At 42.6% G+C, this 16,539-nt stretch overlaps 1 protein-coding gene across 1 annotated transcript in view; it reads right to left on the bottom strand.

Moving 5' to 3' along the window:
• Window positions 1-1,618: 1,618 nt before the first annotated feature.
• The window catches only part of zeb1a (zinc finger E-box binding homeobox 1a), a gene marked incomplete at its 5' end in the record, with an annotated part of 60,482 nt that continues 45,561 nt past the window's right edge, over window positions 1,619-16,539 (bottom strand). The window contains 6 exons of the mRNA XM_080033993.1: window positions 1,619-2,861; window positions 3,398-3,560; window positions 3,998-5,736; window positions 9,287-9,413; window positions 10,172-10,365; window positions 10,989-11,129. Coding sequence (XP_079890119.1) covers window positions 2,167-2,861; window positions 3,398-3,560; window positions 3,998-5,736; window positions 9,287-9,413; window positions 10,172-10,365; window positions 10,989-11,129 — 3,059 coding nt within the window. The 3' untranslated portion in view covers window positions 1,619-2,166. The remainder of the gene's footprint in view (window positions 2,862-3,397; window positions 3,561-3,997; window positions 5,737-9,286; window positions 9,414-10,171; window positions 10,366-10,988; window positions 11,130-16,539) is intronic.

Here is a 16,539-nt window from a genome sequence, read left to right as displayed (position 1 = left end):
CCTACTTACATACTGATCATTTTTTGGATACTGTTGATTACTGAGGCCATAACTGAAAAATATTCCTCAGCAGCAAATATTCATTTCTAAAAAAAAGTATAGTATGATAGAATGTGAAATTGTAGGTATCGGGACTAGAAGCATGATTATTTTAAAAGAGTTTTTAGAGCTGAGACGATCAGTCAATGAATTGATTGGTTAAATGATTTGACAGTTCATAAACTGATGGCATCCCAGCAGTTTTACTAAATTTGCTGCTTTTTCTGTTTTTTTATATATACTTTTAAACTGAATATAATTGGAAACTGGTGAAAAAAGTCTCATCTTTCAGACTAAACAAAGTTGTCCGTTAAAGCCCTAATACTTTGTTTCCCACGTTCCGTTGTGTCGTGTGGCGCAAATACTTTCAAAAAAGGCGTTGAAAAATATTCCAAAGTAATTTCACAGGAGTTTTAGTCTCTTGCTGATATTGTGGCAAACTTTGCTGTTGTGTGCAAGTGGACAGACATTAGTCAACATGGGGTCTCGTGTGTAGTAACAGAGGAAACATAATACTGGCGGCTAGGCTACATGTGTGACTTAGAAATGATAACACTGGTTTCAATGGCACTTTTAACAGCACACAGGTCTTTGCATAAGGCTGGAGGCATCGGGGTTGTAGCAGGTAAACAGCCCCTGCTCCTTCACATACAGTATGACTTCATATATTTAAGCTAATAACACTGATAAAACATCGACTCATAAACTTAAAAAGTCAAAACCAAAAAATAAGGAGAAGCCCGGTTAAGAATTGGGCGCGTGTTTTTGGTCACCACCACAGCTGAGCCGGGTGAGGAGTGAGTCTTCCTGAAAATTCTCACTCCACCCTTACAAAACCTGTAAGAGACGAAATGTAACAACAATTTGAAAAGTATAAAGAAAAAAGTAATAAAACCCTAAGGGCCGGTTATACAGACATGGATTAAGCCAAGTTGATAATACTGTATAAATGCTGAGCACATAACGTTATAATGTTTAGCCCATAATTTAAGAACTCATTACATTATTGAGTGAGCAAAATGTAATGTTTTTCTCCTAATAGTGTAATAATTTGATTATATTATAGATTGAGTCAATAGTATATGGATTAAAGTTTGTGCATGATGTTTAACTAAACATTGAAGCTTTTACCGCTTTTATCCATAAATTATTCACTCACTTTATAACGTAATAACTGAAAACATGTAATAAGTTGTTAAGTTATGGGCATAAAGTTATTGCATTTGGGCTTTTATTTAAAAAGAAAATCGAATTCGGTTTTGGATCGTTGTTACATTTCAAGCTCTTACAAGGCCGCTGTGGGTTTGCAAAACACGCGCGCCTGATGCTGGCTCTGAGGTTGTGACTCTACGTTCCCTGATAGGACAAATTTGGTTTATGGCGTTCAGAAGCCACGTTCCTGTCGACTCCCCATCCACCCCCCGCCCCCCTCCTCCCCCCAAAGAAAATAATACTTTGTTTTCCTTAAGGCTAACAGTCAAACTGAAAACAAGAGTAACGCTAGCTAGCATAGACTTAACACTAACACACATAAACAACATCTGGCCGGCTAGCGTACGTATATAACACTGAAGGGCATACAATGCATGAGGCATGTATCCGTAGGTAAACCAGGAATACTGTAGTGCAGAGGTTTTTGTTCGTAGAACTCAATAAAATACTGATTTTTTTTTTAGGAAAACTTCATTGGCAATAAAAAGGTATAGAAATCTTTCTCATCTTTACAGGTTAAAATGTTTCTTTTTTAAACAAGAACAGGATTAGTTAACACTGACCAAAAAAAAATGAAAACAAAAGAATAAAACAATCATAAAAACAACCTGGGATGTCAGTAACAAGTCTGTAATAATAACAAGTTGATGGGTGAGTTTCTGCTTTTTAAAATCTCTACTTTTCTATTAACATTTTTAACACTGATAATTCATTTCCACAAGAAAGAAAGAAAGAAAGAATGAAAAAAAAAGGTACAATTTTCTTCTTCTTCTTTTTTTTCTCTTTTCAAGTTCAGGCACACCTGGGGTTTATTTATACACAGTAGTGGACCGTTAAGATCAGGCAACCGCTATTGACTCTCTCTCCTTCTCGCGGTTTTGTCTTAATTGATTCGGATTAGATTTATTTTCTCTCTTACTCCGCATTTGCCACCACTTCCTCAGTGACTTCCCCTCCCTCGTCCGACAATTCCTTTCCTTCCATGCCGCTGCTTTTGTCCGTGTCGGCTTCACAGTCGTTCGCCGTTGCCTCTGTCTTGTCCTCCTTTTCTTCCTCCTTCGTTCTCTCCACTTCCTCTTCCGCCCCGAGCTCCACCTCCTCCGCAATATCCTCGTTCGCATTCTCTCCATCCAAACCTTGGTCGGGTATTTCCTCTCCTACGTCTTCATCCTCGGAAACCTCAAAGTTCCCCTGGAAGATCTCACACGTGCCGTCGTCCACCTGCACCACTCTGATGTCATCCATACACATCGCCTCGTCATCTTCATCATACTCTTCCTCACTCTCGCTCTCCTCCGAGTCCAGTTGGGAGGGGGGCGTTGGGGTTCGACTGCCCGACATCGGGCCACGGGATTGGGCATGTTGTCGCGGCTCCGACCCCTCCCTAGAGCCAGGGTTGGGGCCTCCTTCTCCTCCTCCTGCCCCCTCCTTCTTGCAGTAGGAGTAGCGGTGGTTCATGTGCTGCGAGTACGAGCCCGAGTGGGAGAAGCGCTTGCCACACTTGTCACACTCGTAGGGTTTCTCTCCGCTGTGCAGCCGCGAGTGCTCGATCAGGTGGTGCTTGTGTTTGAACGCCTTCTTGCAGACCTCGCACTCGTGGGGACGTTTTCCTGCGGACGATACAGCATGATAAAATAGTTAGAGGGAGATGTACACAGACTTCCAATGCAGAACACATACTTGACTGAAAGAAGATATTCAAATTATACATATGAAGTGTCGATGCTTCAAAGTGTTGATTAAAGAAGTTGAAACGGCACGTACATTGTTAAGGGTTCCAACATATTTTTCAAAGCTGAGATTTTATGATTTACACATTTCAAATGAGATTCTTGAGCGTGTGTCATGTGTCATGTTTGTCAATCGAAGAAAGCCATACAATATTAAACATGCATTCCCCAGGCTTGTGGATATGACATGTTTTGGAATTTTTATGAAATCTGTTTTAAAACTAGTGAAAAATTGGTCTAAATTCTAAAGCTTTTCCCAAACCATTCCCAGGCCTGTAAAAAACTGTATTTTCAAATTTATTTTCATAACTTTAGTAAGAGTTTCATGGCAATTGGGAACCCTGATTGTCAAGGTGTTATTTTAGACTACAATACACTCAATTGAGACAATGGGTTCCTATGTGTGTTCTTCATACCTGTGTGTTCATATTTGTGTCTTAGCAGAGAGCTGCCCTTCTGGAAGACTTTGTTGCACAGATCACAGGGGAAGACGCCATTTTCCATCCGTTGCTTCTTCACGAGTGGAGCCAGGTCCTCCAATGTAGCCACCGCCTCCGTGCTGCTCTCCTGACTCTTCTCCTGTTGGAAATATGAAAGAAATGTCACGTGTCATTGTGTGTGTCACATAATTTAATGCCATGTGGCAGATGGAGGCAGGCAAGTTGTTATTACATCATTAAACTATTACATATAACTGTGGGTATCTCCCTGCAAAAAAAGAATATGGAACATAAACCCTGATGATCTTTTGTTTGGCTAATGTAATAAAACCAAGAAATGTAGTTAAAATGGCACATAAGGACTTTCAAATGCGCGATTAAAATAGCCTAACAAAGCCCAATAAGGAAATTGCAGTAGTGCATTTCTAAACATTAGATAAAGTAGATAAACTTCATCTATGTAATGTTGAATGTCTTGTTTTGTTTTATCTTTTGTGTGGACACTAGGAAGAACAGTTGTAACTATGGTAATAGCTCATGAAAAAAATAAAAAATAAATAAAAATTCACTACCAACCGTATGTCCGTTGAGCACCACTGTCTTGGCGCCTGTCGTGTTCCCGGCTGCCGTGGCGTATGTGTAGGTGAGCTGTGGGATGAGGATGGTGCGTTGCTTGGTGGTGTTGATGCTGCTCAGACAGACAGGCTGCCCCCCGATAGACAGCAGCGTGGGCAGCTGTCCCGCGGCCGCCACGATGTTAATGGGCCTCCCGCTCTGGGACGTGGTGACATAGATGGTCCGTCCCTCGTATTGCTCCTTCCTCAATACAGTCAGGTTCAACGGATGCTCCTGCTGCTTGCTGGCGGGCTTAGCCAAACTCGTGGCTAAGGCTTGGGCGATAATTTTAGGAAGGGAGAGATCTAGGGGTTCGGCCTGGGAGGAGACTGGGTCGTCCTCTGGGTCTTCTGGTTCCTGTTTAACGATGACCAGATCCCCGTTGTTAAGTGAATTTGACGGAGAAGCGCTGCCGTATTCGGACGTCTCTTTATCTTTAGTGCCGTCTTCCTCTGCCTCGCCGTTCTGCTTTGAGAGGGAATTTTCAGTTTTATCGGCTGTATTCGCATTTTTCCCAGAGTTCATCTTGGCGAACCACTTCCCGACCACGTCCACGGGGATACGGACCGACTCTGCGATCTTTGTGAGCTCCTTCTCGCCGGGGTTTGCGTTGGAGGCAAAGTAGTTCTTTAAAAGCGTGAGTAGATCGTCGACCGGCGCCTCTTCGAGCGTGACCCCAGCCTCGCTTAGCAACGCGGCGAACGATGGGTCCAACGCGGCGGAGTCCACGGCCTCCCCGTTGGCTGCTTTGCGGTGCTGGAGCAAATGTAGCGCCTCTAAGTTATCGGGACAGTCTTCGCATAGTAAACACGTGCTGACGCAGCTGCTGATTCTTGGCATTGGGAATGAAGACTTCACAGATTTATTTTCCGTGTTTGCTACTGCCTCTGTCTCCATGATGGGCACTGAGGGCTCTATGGGCTCTGTCTTTACCATGGAGAGGTCAGCCGCCTCGGGGGTAGGCGATGTGTCTCTTCTGCTTGGGCTAGGGGCGGCAGCAGTGGTGTTGTTAGTGGTCAGGGGTAAAGGACTGGTTTTGGCAACAAGCGATATAGGCTGTGTTGTAGTGGTGGTGGTTGCGTTCGCGGGGCTAATACTGTAGTTTATGATGATTTTGGTAGTTCCGTCGTGATCCACAAACGCGGGCAGACTTATGATCTGTTGCTGGCCTTGCTGGACTACAATTCCCTGCTTCCCTTGCGTCACCACTCCGTTAGCATTACCTAGCACTTGCCTTAGCACGTTTCCGTCCATCGCCGCTTTGAGCACATTTTGCAAGTCGCTAATATTGATGCTAATAGGCGACATCAGGCCCATTGTAGGCACGACCATGGTTACACCTTGGGGCTGTGTCGTAGCCGGGGCCACTGTTGCCGTGCCTCCGTTAACAACACCGTTAGTGCCGGTTGAAGTTGTGGATAACACGGGCTTGCATTCGTATTCCACAGGCTCCGATTTGATCTGTGTGACGGGCAGTTGCTCCTGGAGAGGTTTGCTTTCGGTTTTCTCCTTGAGAACGACCCGCGCCGGAGCGATGACGATAGGGGCGCTCTGAGTGGTGCAGGCCGGGGCGGTTTTGATACGAAGGGTCCCGTTGGGAGGAGCAGCACTCACACACTTCTTACTGCTGATGTGGGAGCTGTAGGAGCCCGAGTGGGAGAAGCGCTTCTTGCAGTTGGAGCATTCGTACGGTTTTTCACCTATAGAGGGGCACACAGAGAAATGAGAACATATTAGAAGAAGCTCAATCAAGGTGCTTGTGGCACAGTGGTCAGAGCGTCCCCCCCGGGCCCAGGCCCCGCAGCAGACCCGGGTACGAATACTGCCCGGGTCAGTCCTCTGCATGTCTTCCCCTCTTTCTTTGCCCCATTTCAACTGTAGCCCCTTGTACACAGAGATTGCGGCATATTGACGGAACAACATCACTCCAATATGCCGGCTTTGCTTGCTTCTGTGTTATTTACACAGAACCAAGCAACGCCGGCCTGCTGGCGCATCAGTAGCCCTTTTCACACAGCGTTCCGGAATGAAAGAGGTGCTTGTAAACAGCGTCAGGTGTGACGTAAACATTTAGCGCCGCACCGGTCAGCTGCTTTACAACAACAACACTGGCCGGTGAATTGAGAGCAGAAGTGCTGGAGCTTGCAGTAAGAGGGCCGTATTTTACTGTCCCCACGATGTGCCGGTTGATCTCGCTACGCGCTGAGTCCAACATCACTGGGACAGTTAACCAAACTGACAAAATCAATCCGCTCACTGCTTCACCTCTGTGTCTGTGTGTGACAGGTTGGCTGTGAGCGAGTCTCTTTGTGAGGGCAGAGATCTGCCAATCAGACATACACATACACACAGTGTGAAGTCACGTTACTGTAGGCAGAAATAAAGTGTGGAGATACGCTCAGACTTAGGGCGGCGATCCGGTCGCAGCCTAGTTTAGCCTAGCTTAGCCTAGCTTTCCCATTGTACAACTTCCCCTGGGCATAAATAGACTCATAAACTCTGCAAAATGAAGCGTGGGGGTTTGGATTGGGCAGCAGACCTTATGATCAGATAGATTATACGCCATTCCTTTTATTTGGTGATTTTTACGGGACATCAGGCCGCCGTGATTAATGTTAAACACACGTCCTTCAACTGCTAACATGGTCGCATGTTTAGAACGTAGGCTATGGAACGTCAAACGCCCCCCTGTTCCGCAACAACAAGCTGGCCGCATTTATACAGAGAGGCGGAACTGATTGTGTCGGCCATCTTACTACCCCCCAAGGTAGTAAAATTCCCGGAACAATCTCTCGCACCTTTCTTCCCTCGTTCCGCAACGGTCACATTTATACAGCAGGGCGGAGGGCCGAAATTCCGGCATATTCCCGGCTTTCACTGGCTGTGTAAAAGGGGCTTGTGTCTCTACAAAAGAAAAATAAGCTCAATCATAGAGGGGGAGGGGGGGTAAGTGGTTAGAGCCCCCCCCCCCCTCCCCCATGAGGCTCAGTCCTTGCAGCAGACCCGGTTCGAATCCGGTTTTCTGCATATCATTCCCCTCTCAGCCCCATTTCATCTCTTGTCCCTCTGCACTATAAATAAAGCATTAAAATGCCAAAAAAAAAAAGATCTTTAAATCTTAAAAATATCTTACTTAGGTTGATTATTATTGTGTTATTATTTTTATTATATGCCGTTTATATGAGTTTAGATAGTTAGTAGGACTTGACATCATACATGAGTGAAATGTGTTACAACCAGCACCAGTAGTTTTCTAGTACTAGTTGAGTACCAACATCTGGCAAATTTCTAAGTAGAATTGAAATGTTTCATTTATCAAAAAAGCATTGAATACATTATTTAGATAGTGTGTAAAGTAATAACATTGTACTTAACACATGTGATTTATCATTAAATAAAATGTGTAATTAAAATAAATAAAACATTGTATTGAATAGGCATTGGTATTGTAGGCCTACTCTTGTACTGCAATATATCAAATGACATAGTGCATATCCATAGTTACTCTTTTTTTTTTGTAATTGAGTTGCCAGTTATTTGTTTTCCTTTTTTCAATAGTATAGTCCTGTATAATTAATCCTGTATAATAAAAGGAGCATTTAAAAAAAAAAAAAAGTATTTAATCTGTAAAAGTCAGCAAATGCGTTTTTCTTTAAATGTTTTAACCTTTAATATACTATCTATGGTTTTAACGTGTTTATAGTCTCACACAGCCAGACCAAACTACCGCACATGTTGTAGTAACTTGTTTATGACCTCTCTTTTTTTCCCCTCGGTAACGTCACGTGATCAAATTGGCGACATATTTGATATCAATTTACATGCAAAACAGATTATGCGATATGATAGTATGTTCTATCCGATTAAAATGCATGAAAATTCACTTTACATTTCCTTTTCGTCCGTGGTTCATATTCATAATACATGACGATGTAGGTCTCCATGTGTGCAGCCCTCCTTTTTTTATAGGTCCAGGTTGCAGCCATTGTTGCGCAACGACAGGCCACAAACTCCTCGTGAGGTCCGATTTAAGAAGGTATTTGCAACGAGAAACTCCGACTTCGAGCGGCGTTCTGCTGATATTTTTTCAGTATGCGCTTTTAATATTTCCCAGTTGACTGCAACGCGTCATTATTCTACTTGTTTATGCAATAGCAGGAGTCCCAACGATCCCAACTTGCGTCCACTCTAGTCTGTCTCGCTGTAGTCTTTTCACCTTTTCACCACATTGCGGGGGACACACCTACAGCGCGCGCTGCAGACTTCGTCACACCCATGCGCCCAGGTAAGTCTGGGTGGGCGGGGGAGGGGGGTGAGTGTGTTACCTATATGGTTACCTATGCATCGCTCTGCATGCAAGAGGCTCAAACCAAGGGGCAAAGAGCAACAGGAGAGAAGCGAACGCCAGCGAGTCTCATGTCGGCGAAAGTAAACACTAGACTCGGAAGTAACCGAAAGTAGCCGAGTGCACTCGAGAAAAAAAAAATCGTGCAACAGCTAAAAGTTGACTAGACTCAAATGCAACGGCGGAAGTAGCGTCTTTATATGCGGAGTTCTTTTCTAGTAGTTTAGTCCAGAAGTACTTTATAAACATACAGACATTCGTAGTGGGGCCAAACATCAGCCTAGTATGCTATAGTCGATAATCATCAGAAAACAAAGAGGAGCTTGATTTGTTGTTGCTCCAAGCAAATACTTTGAATAGTTACATCGTAAATCAACAAGAAACGAGATATATCCCCACACATCTTTCTTGTTATGTTACTATAAGCCTACTTTAAAATGATTAAAACACATTGTTACAAAACCAAACAAAGGAGGCTTCATATGTCAATACCTATATTTAGAAAATATACTGTAGGCCTATATACAATTTAAAGTTGCTTATCAGTTTAAATGAATATTATATAACATCCTTTAATACCATTGTAATAATCCCTTATTATTGTAGAGAGGTGAGCATGATTCACTTTATAATAGGCAACTGTTGTGTAACCAGAACCATCAATAACATGGAATGATATGGTGAAAACAGCATTTCAAATACCCAGATTAAATACAACCATAAATCAACTATACTGTGGTAACAGATAACTAAGTGAATGGCCTGGTGTTTCGGTCATCAACCCAGACTGTGCCAGACTGGACTGAGTTTGTGTGTGTGTGTGTGTGTGTGTGTGTGTGTGTGTGTGTGTGTGTGTGTGTGTGTGTGTGTGTGTGTGTGTGTGTGTGTGTGTGTGTTGCCCTCACCACTGTGAATGCGCAGGTGCTCCTTCAGGTGGTGCTTGTACTTGAAGGCCTTGGAACATTCCGTACACTTGAACTTCCTTGTTCCTACTATTCCTCCGGACCCTCCCGTCGTCTGGGTAACGTGACGCTGAGACAGGCAGAAAAACAAACGCTGATGAGAAGCTGCAGCATACATTTATTTTATTTTATTAGAAGTAAGAGAGATGCCTACGTTTTTCTACTGTATGTGTTTGGTATTCATTGGGTTGTAGTATCAAGAATATAACCATAACGGCATGTTTACTCTCCACCTCTTTCCTTTGCAACTGTCTAATAAAGGTGAAAAAGTCCCAGAAATATGTATAATATAAAATAATAACTAACAGTACTATGCTGGTCTGTAATAGTCTGTATAGGAACCTGAATACAAAGAGGAAAATCATCCTATAATACTTGTATAAAAATAAAAATATATAAACTTAACATTTTAAGACTTTTCCTGCCTTGAAACCAGATCACATTTAATATTTAGTTTTACTCTTTCAGGGCCCCATTAAGAATGACTTGACCCTATGCGTCCTCCACTATTGCCACAGATGGTGCATTCAGGCTCAGATGATTATTTTTTTTTATAATTTTTTTTTGCTTGTCAGTAAAATCCCAAATAGAAAACCCAATGCAAAAGGGACAAATCATCCCATAATACTTCCAAAAATGAATAAACTAAACATTTTCAACTTTTTCTGTCTTGATACTGTATCATCATTTATAACTTGAGGCTCTTTTAAGGAGCCATCAGGAATAATTTGATGGTGTGCATCCTCTCCACTTTTGGCTCAGATGGTGCGTTCAGGCTCAGATGGTGCGTTCATGGCCCATATGGTGCGTTCAGGCTCTGCTGTTTACCTGGTCCCTGGTGCCGCGGTGGTGGCTCATGTGCCTCTCCAGCTGTGAGCGGTAGGTGAAGGTGTAGCTGCAGTGGGAGCAGCTGTAGTTGTCCTCGCTGGTCTCGTGCCGATACTTGATGTGCTCCTTCAGCGAGGCGTTTCGCTTGTAGCCCCGCGAACAGTACGGGCAAGTGTGCAAGGAGTCTGGGGTGCCTGGGATGGAGACAGTAATAAGTTAGTTTCCAGTTAGTGTTATAATTGTATTGAATGAGTTGCCTAGTGAAGGTTTGATTAGTTTTAAAGGTACAGCGTGTCATAACAGATATTTGGGCGTCATCTACCACTACGTCATCTACTCCTGCCATTAGGAGAGACTAAAGATGACATCATCCACCACTGCCTCAAGTCTTTCCACAATATCAAGTGATGATGTGAAGATGTATTTAGTGATTTGTTTTATAGTACTTCTTCTCAGTCTTCCAAATGGTGCATTTCTGGCGGATATAAAAACGCATAAGGACCATTATCTTTGTACGTTCTGTACTGCTGTAGAAAGATAGCGTCGCGCCCCGAACCTCTGTAGATATAAAACGCTATAAAAAGATAAAGATAGAGAAAGTTCAATGCAATGTGATAACAGAAACTACAACTTATATTTACAAGCGATTATACACAAAAAAATAACGCCGATAACCCTTTACACACTGCACCTTTAACGAGGGTGTGCTTGAATATACTTCACAGAACGTGTGTGTGTGTGTGTGTGTGTGTGTGTGTGTGTGTGTGTGTGTGTGCGGGTGTGTGTGTGTCTTGTAGTGTGTGTGTGTGTGTGTTACCATTCTCGTCGTTGCCCCCGGTCTCGGCTGGACTCTGCTCGTCATCCGGAGCTTCAGGATAGATGACCTCAGTGTCTCCCTGCTGCAGCATCTCCTTCACCACCTCCTCCTCCTCCTCCTCTGACACACACTCCTCTTTCACTACTAACACACACACACACACACACACAAAAACACATAGATAACGTTTAGGATAATTTTAGCGTATACTTATATATACTATTACGTTGATAAAAGAAACAGGTTTATTCCCCTGACAAACAAGTCTTTAAAGGAATACTTCACCCATACGAAACCGGCGTTCTACCATTATAAAAGCTGTCCTGTAAATCCTAACCCTACATTTTTTACCATGTGTGATGTCACATGGGAAAATGTAGGGTTAGACAGTGAGACCATAAAACACTCTTTCTGCCTTTTCTCAGGCTAGAATGAACCGATTTCTAAAATGCTTGCAAATGTGTACTACATAGGATCTCAGAGTTCAATACACCTTCATATTCCCACCGGTGAAGTAGGTCTTTAATACAACTGACCATCCATTTGTTTTCTGATTTGGATGTTACAAGCATCTAAGTTTTCAACAAACACAGAAAATGGAAAAAAAAAAGTTGCAATTACTATACATAAATGAGCACATAACCAATTCCTTTCAGAATATATGAAGTAATACATGAATCAGCAGCAGCATGTGATGCAGTTTTGCAGCACCACCACCAGAGGGCACTAACGGGCTTCTTAATAATTCAATGCTCAATGTCGAGCATGTTGAACCAAAACAGATGAGACATTTATCTGAAGTATCAGAAACTTCTGGGATTTCTATTTCTAACCATCAAAGCCAGGAGAGAAAAGTTTTCAAAATAGTAGACAAATATTTTTGGGATTATTAACCAAATTACTTCAATTAGTAAATTAATAACGTTTTGTTGATAATTTTGGTGGTTCCCCATAATGAGAAAAATAGCTACTGTTGATGTTTAGAATGTACAGATGTCAGATTCATAACTTCAAAAGTGAGCAATTTCAATTGATTCCATTGCAAACCACTTATTCTTGATGCCTGATGTAATGTTGTTGATCTGGAACTTTAAGACAGCCGGACATTGGCCCAATATTTATATTAATGTATACCCACATTCACACATACAGTATATGAGAGGCAGAAACCTGTCAAAAGGGCAACAAGAGTAAGTAATATCAACTTAAACCACTCCATTGACTCAGCTTTCATGACTCTTGACCTAATTTAAGTTAAAAAAAAAAAGAAAAATTGCTGACATTTCAAAAATCACACAAGAAACTGTCCCTCTAGAATCACACCTTGTTCCCCTGACCTTTTCAACAGCAAATGACTTCCCCAGCTTCACTAAACACAGCAGGGAAAGCAATCATGTGGTAGCGTGTGCTGTGTAGCGTGCAGAAAGCCATTTGTTACAACAGGAAGAACCAGCCCTGCTGATAATGTAACGTTTGTTTCCCAAAGAGCATTTCAGGAATAAAAGTTGAAACCATCTTTTGATTTACTGTCTTGACTTGATACCACGGCAACAGCTGAACTGTCCGGATGAAGCCACTCACCTTGACTTGAAACAGCTGCTTGGCTGTTAAACGGGACGGTGTGTGTGTGTGTGTGTGTGTGTGTGTGTGTGTGTGTGTGTGCGTGTCTGTGTGTGTCTGTGTGTGTGTGTCTGTGTCTGTGTGTGTTTCTCTGTAACCACAATAAGCCTAATAAGGAATAATGACATGTTTAGTCTTTTAAAGTGGCATTTCAGAGCAGAGTGACCCACGGATGTAACAATGAGGTGACACTAATAATACAAATTAAACCTATCTAGCGCTTTTCAAAAACACAGTGGCTTGATTGAGTATTTTTACTATAAATCCTGTGTCATAACTAAAGACTTTGAAACATTCACTACGTATGTCTGATTTGAATTTGTTCCTCCAGGTTCTCTGGTAAGAATTTGAATTCTCAAGACAATCCTGAGAAAACCCTGATGGTGTAAAAAGCTCCTTGCAAAGTCACAGGAGACATTTTGAAAAAAAATTCTCACAGGCTTATTGACTGTAAACTGGATTAAGGTGTAAAATTGCTGCCATTTAAAAACAGGGCAGGCAAGAGCCAATACAACACACTTTCACTGGCATCCTTAGTTACATGGTTATATACTGCATTTGTTTCATACTTAAGTACCAAGATGTATTACTTTTTTCTGCATTCGTCTTTTTCATTCAAAATATTAGAATAATGATTTATTTTACAAGGTGCTGTATAAAAAAACGAATCACTCATAGTGGGACAACCCGCTCTGGTGTTGTAAAGCCATTCTATAATAATCTTTATAACAGGCGTAGTAGTAAAGTACCTGAGGCAGAGACGTTACCTCACTCTCTGGGTTTTAAAAAACATCACACGCAGTGAGTGAGTGAACCTGCGACCAGCGTTACCATGGAGATCAAGCTTTTTAAAAAAGGCAGGCAGGACCGGACCCTTCCTGCTGAGCCTTGTCAAGGACAGGTGCAGCCCTCTGTGTGTGTGTGTGTGTGTGTGTGTGTGTGTGTGTGTGTGTGTGTGTGTGTGTGTGTTCATAAAGAGGAGGCGGGACCAGGCCTAGCCTTGTTAAGCCTCATTTTAAACACACAGATCTCTGCTTCCCATGATCTCATCCAGACACTTTTCCAAATCTCTTGTTCCCCCGAGACACAGACACTCATTTACCTTCCATGCTTCTTCCTCTTTTCACTTCTTTCTCTCTCTCTCCCTCTCTATCTCTCCTTCTCCCTCTCTCCCTCTCTCTCTCTCTCTCTTTCTCTTTCTCTCTCTACCTCTTGCTTTTGTTTGTTGCTCATCCACAACTGAAACATTTTGTGGGCGCTTCTTGAGCTCCTGCGCCAGTGTCAGGAGGGGCGACAACGGTTTGTAAACGCTGCCATACTTAGAAATACAGAGAGAGTTTTGTAGAGCTGATAGGCTTAATCCACTATGTTTCAAGTCAACTCGTTTGGCGATGGCTTGAATGTAACCAACATAATGTAAATTAAAAAGTTCCACAATATAGCTTTAACAAAAACACATTTTGTATTCTTGCAAACTTCATGTCCCTCTATTACTCTTTCCACCTTTTCCTACCCACTCCTTTACCATTTCACTCATTACTCCCTGCATTCTCTCCATTTTCTCTTGTAACCCTCTACCTCCCTCTGCCTCAACTAACAACCTTTTATTTTCTTTTGTTTCTGGGCTCTTTACCTCCCTCCTTCAGTTCTCTCCATCACTCCTCCTACTCCCCCATGGCTGATACACCTCTCTGCATACTTTCCCACCACGCGCATTATACCTCACAAACAGTCTAGTAATGACAACCAGGGGCTGGGCCTTGCTACACACACACATGTTGGAATATCAGACTGGAATGAAAACAGGAAATTATGTGATGCACATAAACACACACACACACACACACACAAACCAAACGTTTGTACGGCTATACTTAGGAGGACACTTATTGACATAATGCATTCCCTAGAATCTTACCCTAATAACCCCAACCCTTACACTAACCAAAACCTTATTCATACCTGAACCATAAAACCTAATACCCCGAAGTGAGATCCGGCAAAACGTCCTCACAATCAAAACAAAACTCTTAAGGTCCAAAACTCAAATTGGTTCTCACAAAAAAAGTTGTACAAGTCCACACACACACACACACACACACACGTAGCGCTGCACTCATGTACCTGTGCCAGAGCCTGTCAGTGTGAGTCTGTGGTGGAGTCATAAGGCAGGATGGATGGGAGGTGCAGTGCGGCCCAGACTGCAGTGGGAGTGAGTAGTAGCACACACACTAATCTTTCACCACAAGTCCAATTCTACCCCAGCTGCCCTCCCACCCTAACCCCCCCCCCCCCCACACACACACACACACACACACACACAACGGCATCAGAACGGAGAGGAAAGAAAGTAGTGAAAGTCAAAACCATCCAAAAATATCACGCGACTCCTTTGAAGGCTCCTGAACGTGGCGCTACAACATTTCATGACTTTTCCATGACTTTCTCTCAGACAGCGTCGGAGAAAAACACACACACACACACACACACACACACACACACACACACACAGACACACTCTCACACACACACACACACACACACAGACACACACAGAGACACACACACACACACACTGAAGATGCTACTCCTTCCTGGGTTGTTAATGTTTTTCTAAAGGAGTGAACAGCCTGGTTTCTGCTACAGGTGCAGCTAAAAAACAAACTAACAGCTAATGCCAATTCAAATACATTATAACGCTACATTTCTGTACTGGGACTCAATTACTAAAGGCGCCCCGAACAAACTGATCCAGATTCACTGAATCTCCCTGTCCAGACTATACTTTAAAAAATTCAGCATGGTTTCAGAAATGTCCCTGTTGGCGCATTGGTGTGTATCTCTATGCATGCATTACATTTACTACCTTACACTATTATGTATGTCCTAGGCAAGACATTTTACAAATTATTAAGTCACCGCTAAACTTATTTTTCGGTTTCTTACATTACCTCAAACAAACAGCATCTTCTACATTTCTGCAGTGTCCTTTCTTGTTACTTATTATATGGTCTGCCATTAATAAAGGCTATGCTGATGTCAGTAGAACACAGATGTAAGCACTGTCCTACCTTCTTATAATGTTTGCAGTAGTAAGACTGTTGCACTATTTCTCTATTCTCTAGATGATCTATTGTGTATTTCTATCTTCTTTTGTGTTTTTTTCCATTGTTGGAGGGAGCCTGAGACATAATAATCGCATTTGCCAACCACTGCTCCTGTATTTATTGCGCAAATGATAAATAATAATAGAGACCTGAACTTGCAATGGGAGGATGTCGAGGTTTACCGAACAAACAAAAACAAGATCAACAAAACTTTCTGTACATAATAATAAACGGCCAATAATACCCAAAGCCTGAGCTCCACCTGTCATTCCAAACACTGTCATACTTCATACAAAATCTGTTGTTGGGTTTTTAGTCAAATAGGGGAGGGACATTGGGTAGACAAATCAAAATAATGCAAGTTTTGTAAAGGAATACAAGGATGAAAAGGGATCAGTGACTTAGGAAAAACCGTGGCTATACACAGAATAAAGGAGGGAGAGAAATGGAGTGAGTGAGAGAGAGAGAGAGAGAGATTGAGAGTAAGAGAGAGAGAGACAGAGAGAGAGAGATACAGAGAGAGCAGCATTCACAAGCAGCACTTGCTCACAACCATGTATGGCTTTATTCAGAAACAATGAAAGCAGCCTGGAGAGCAATAATCTCCGAGTGTCACATTCTCTCTCGGGCGTCTCCATGGTTTGAAGTATTTCCTGCTTGGCTGTAACAGACTGCTATAGAGATGGAGGCAGATGCTCGTGCGTAGGCTGAGCTGTTTGTGTGAAGCGCAGGATTAAACAGGGCCATTGGAAAAGTGGCTGAAAGCACAAGCACTATCAATGTCTGCTGTTTGAATGCATTCTCTGCTTATTCAATATTTTGGG

The sequence above is a fragment of the Ammodytes marinus genome (assembly GCF_949987685.1).
Source record: "Ammodytes marinus genome assembly, chromosome: 9".
Lineage (NCBI taxonomy): Eukaryota > Metazoa > Chordata > Actinopteri > Uranoscopiformes > Ammodytidae > Ammodytes > Ammodytes marinus.
Note: the sequence above shows the minus strand (reverse complement) of the source record. Positions and strands in the feature narration are given on the sequence as shown.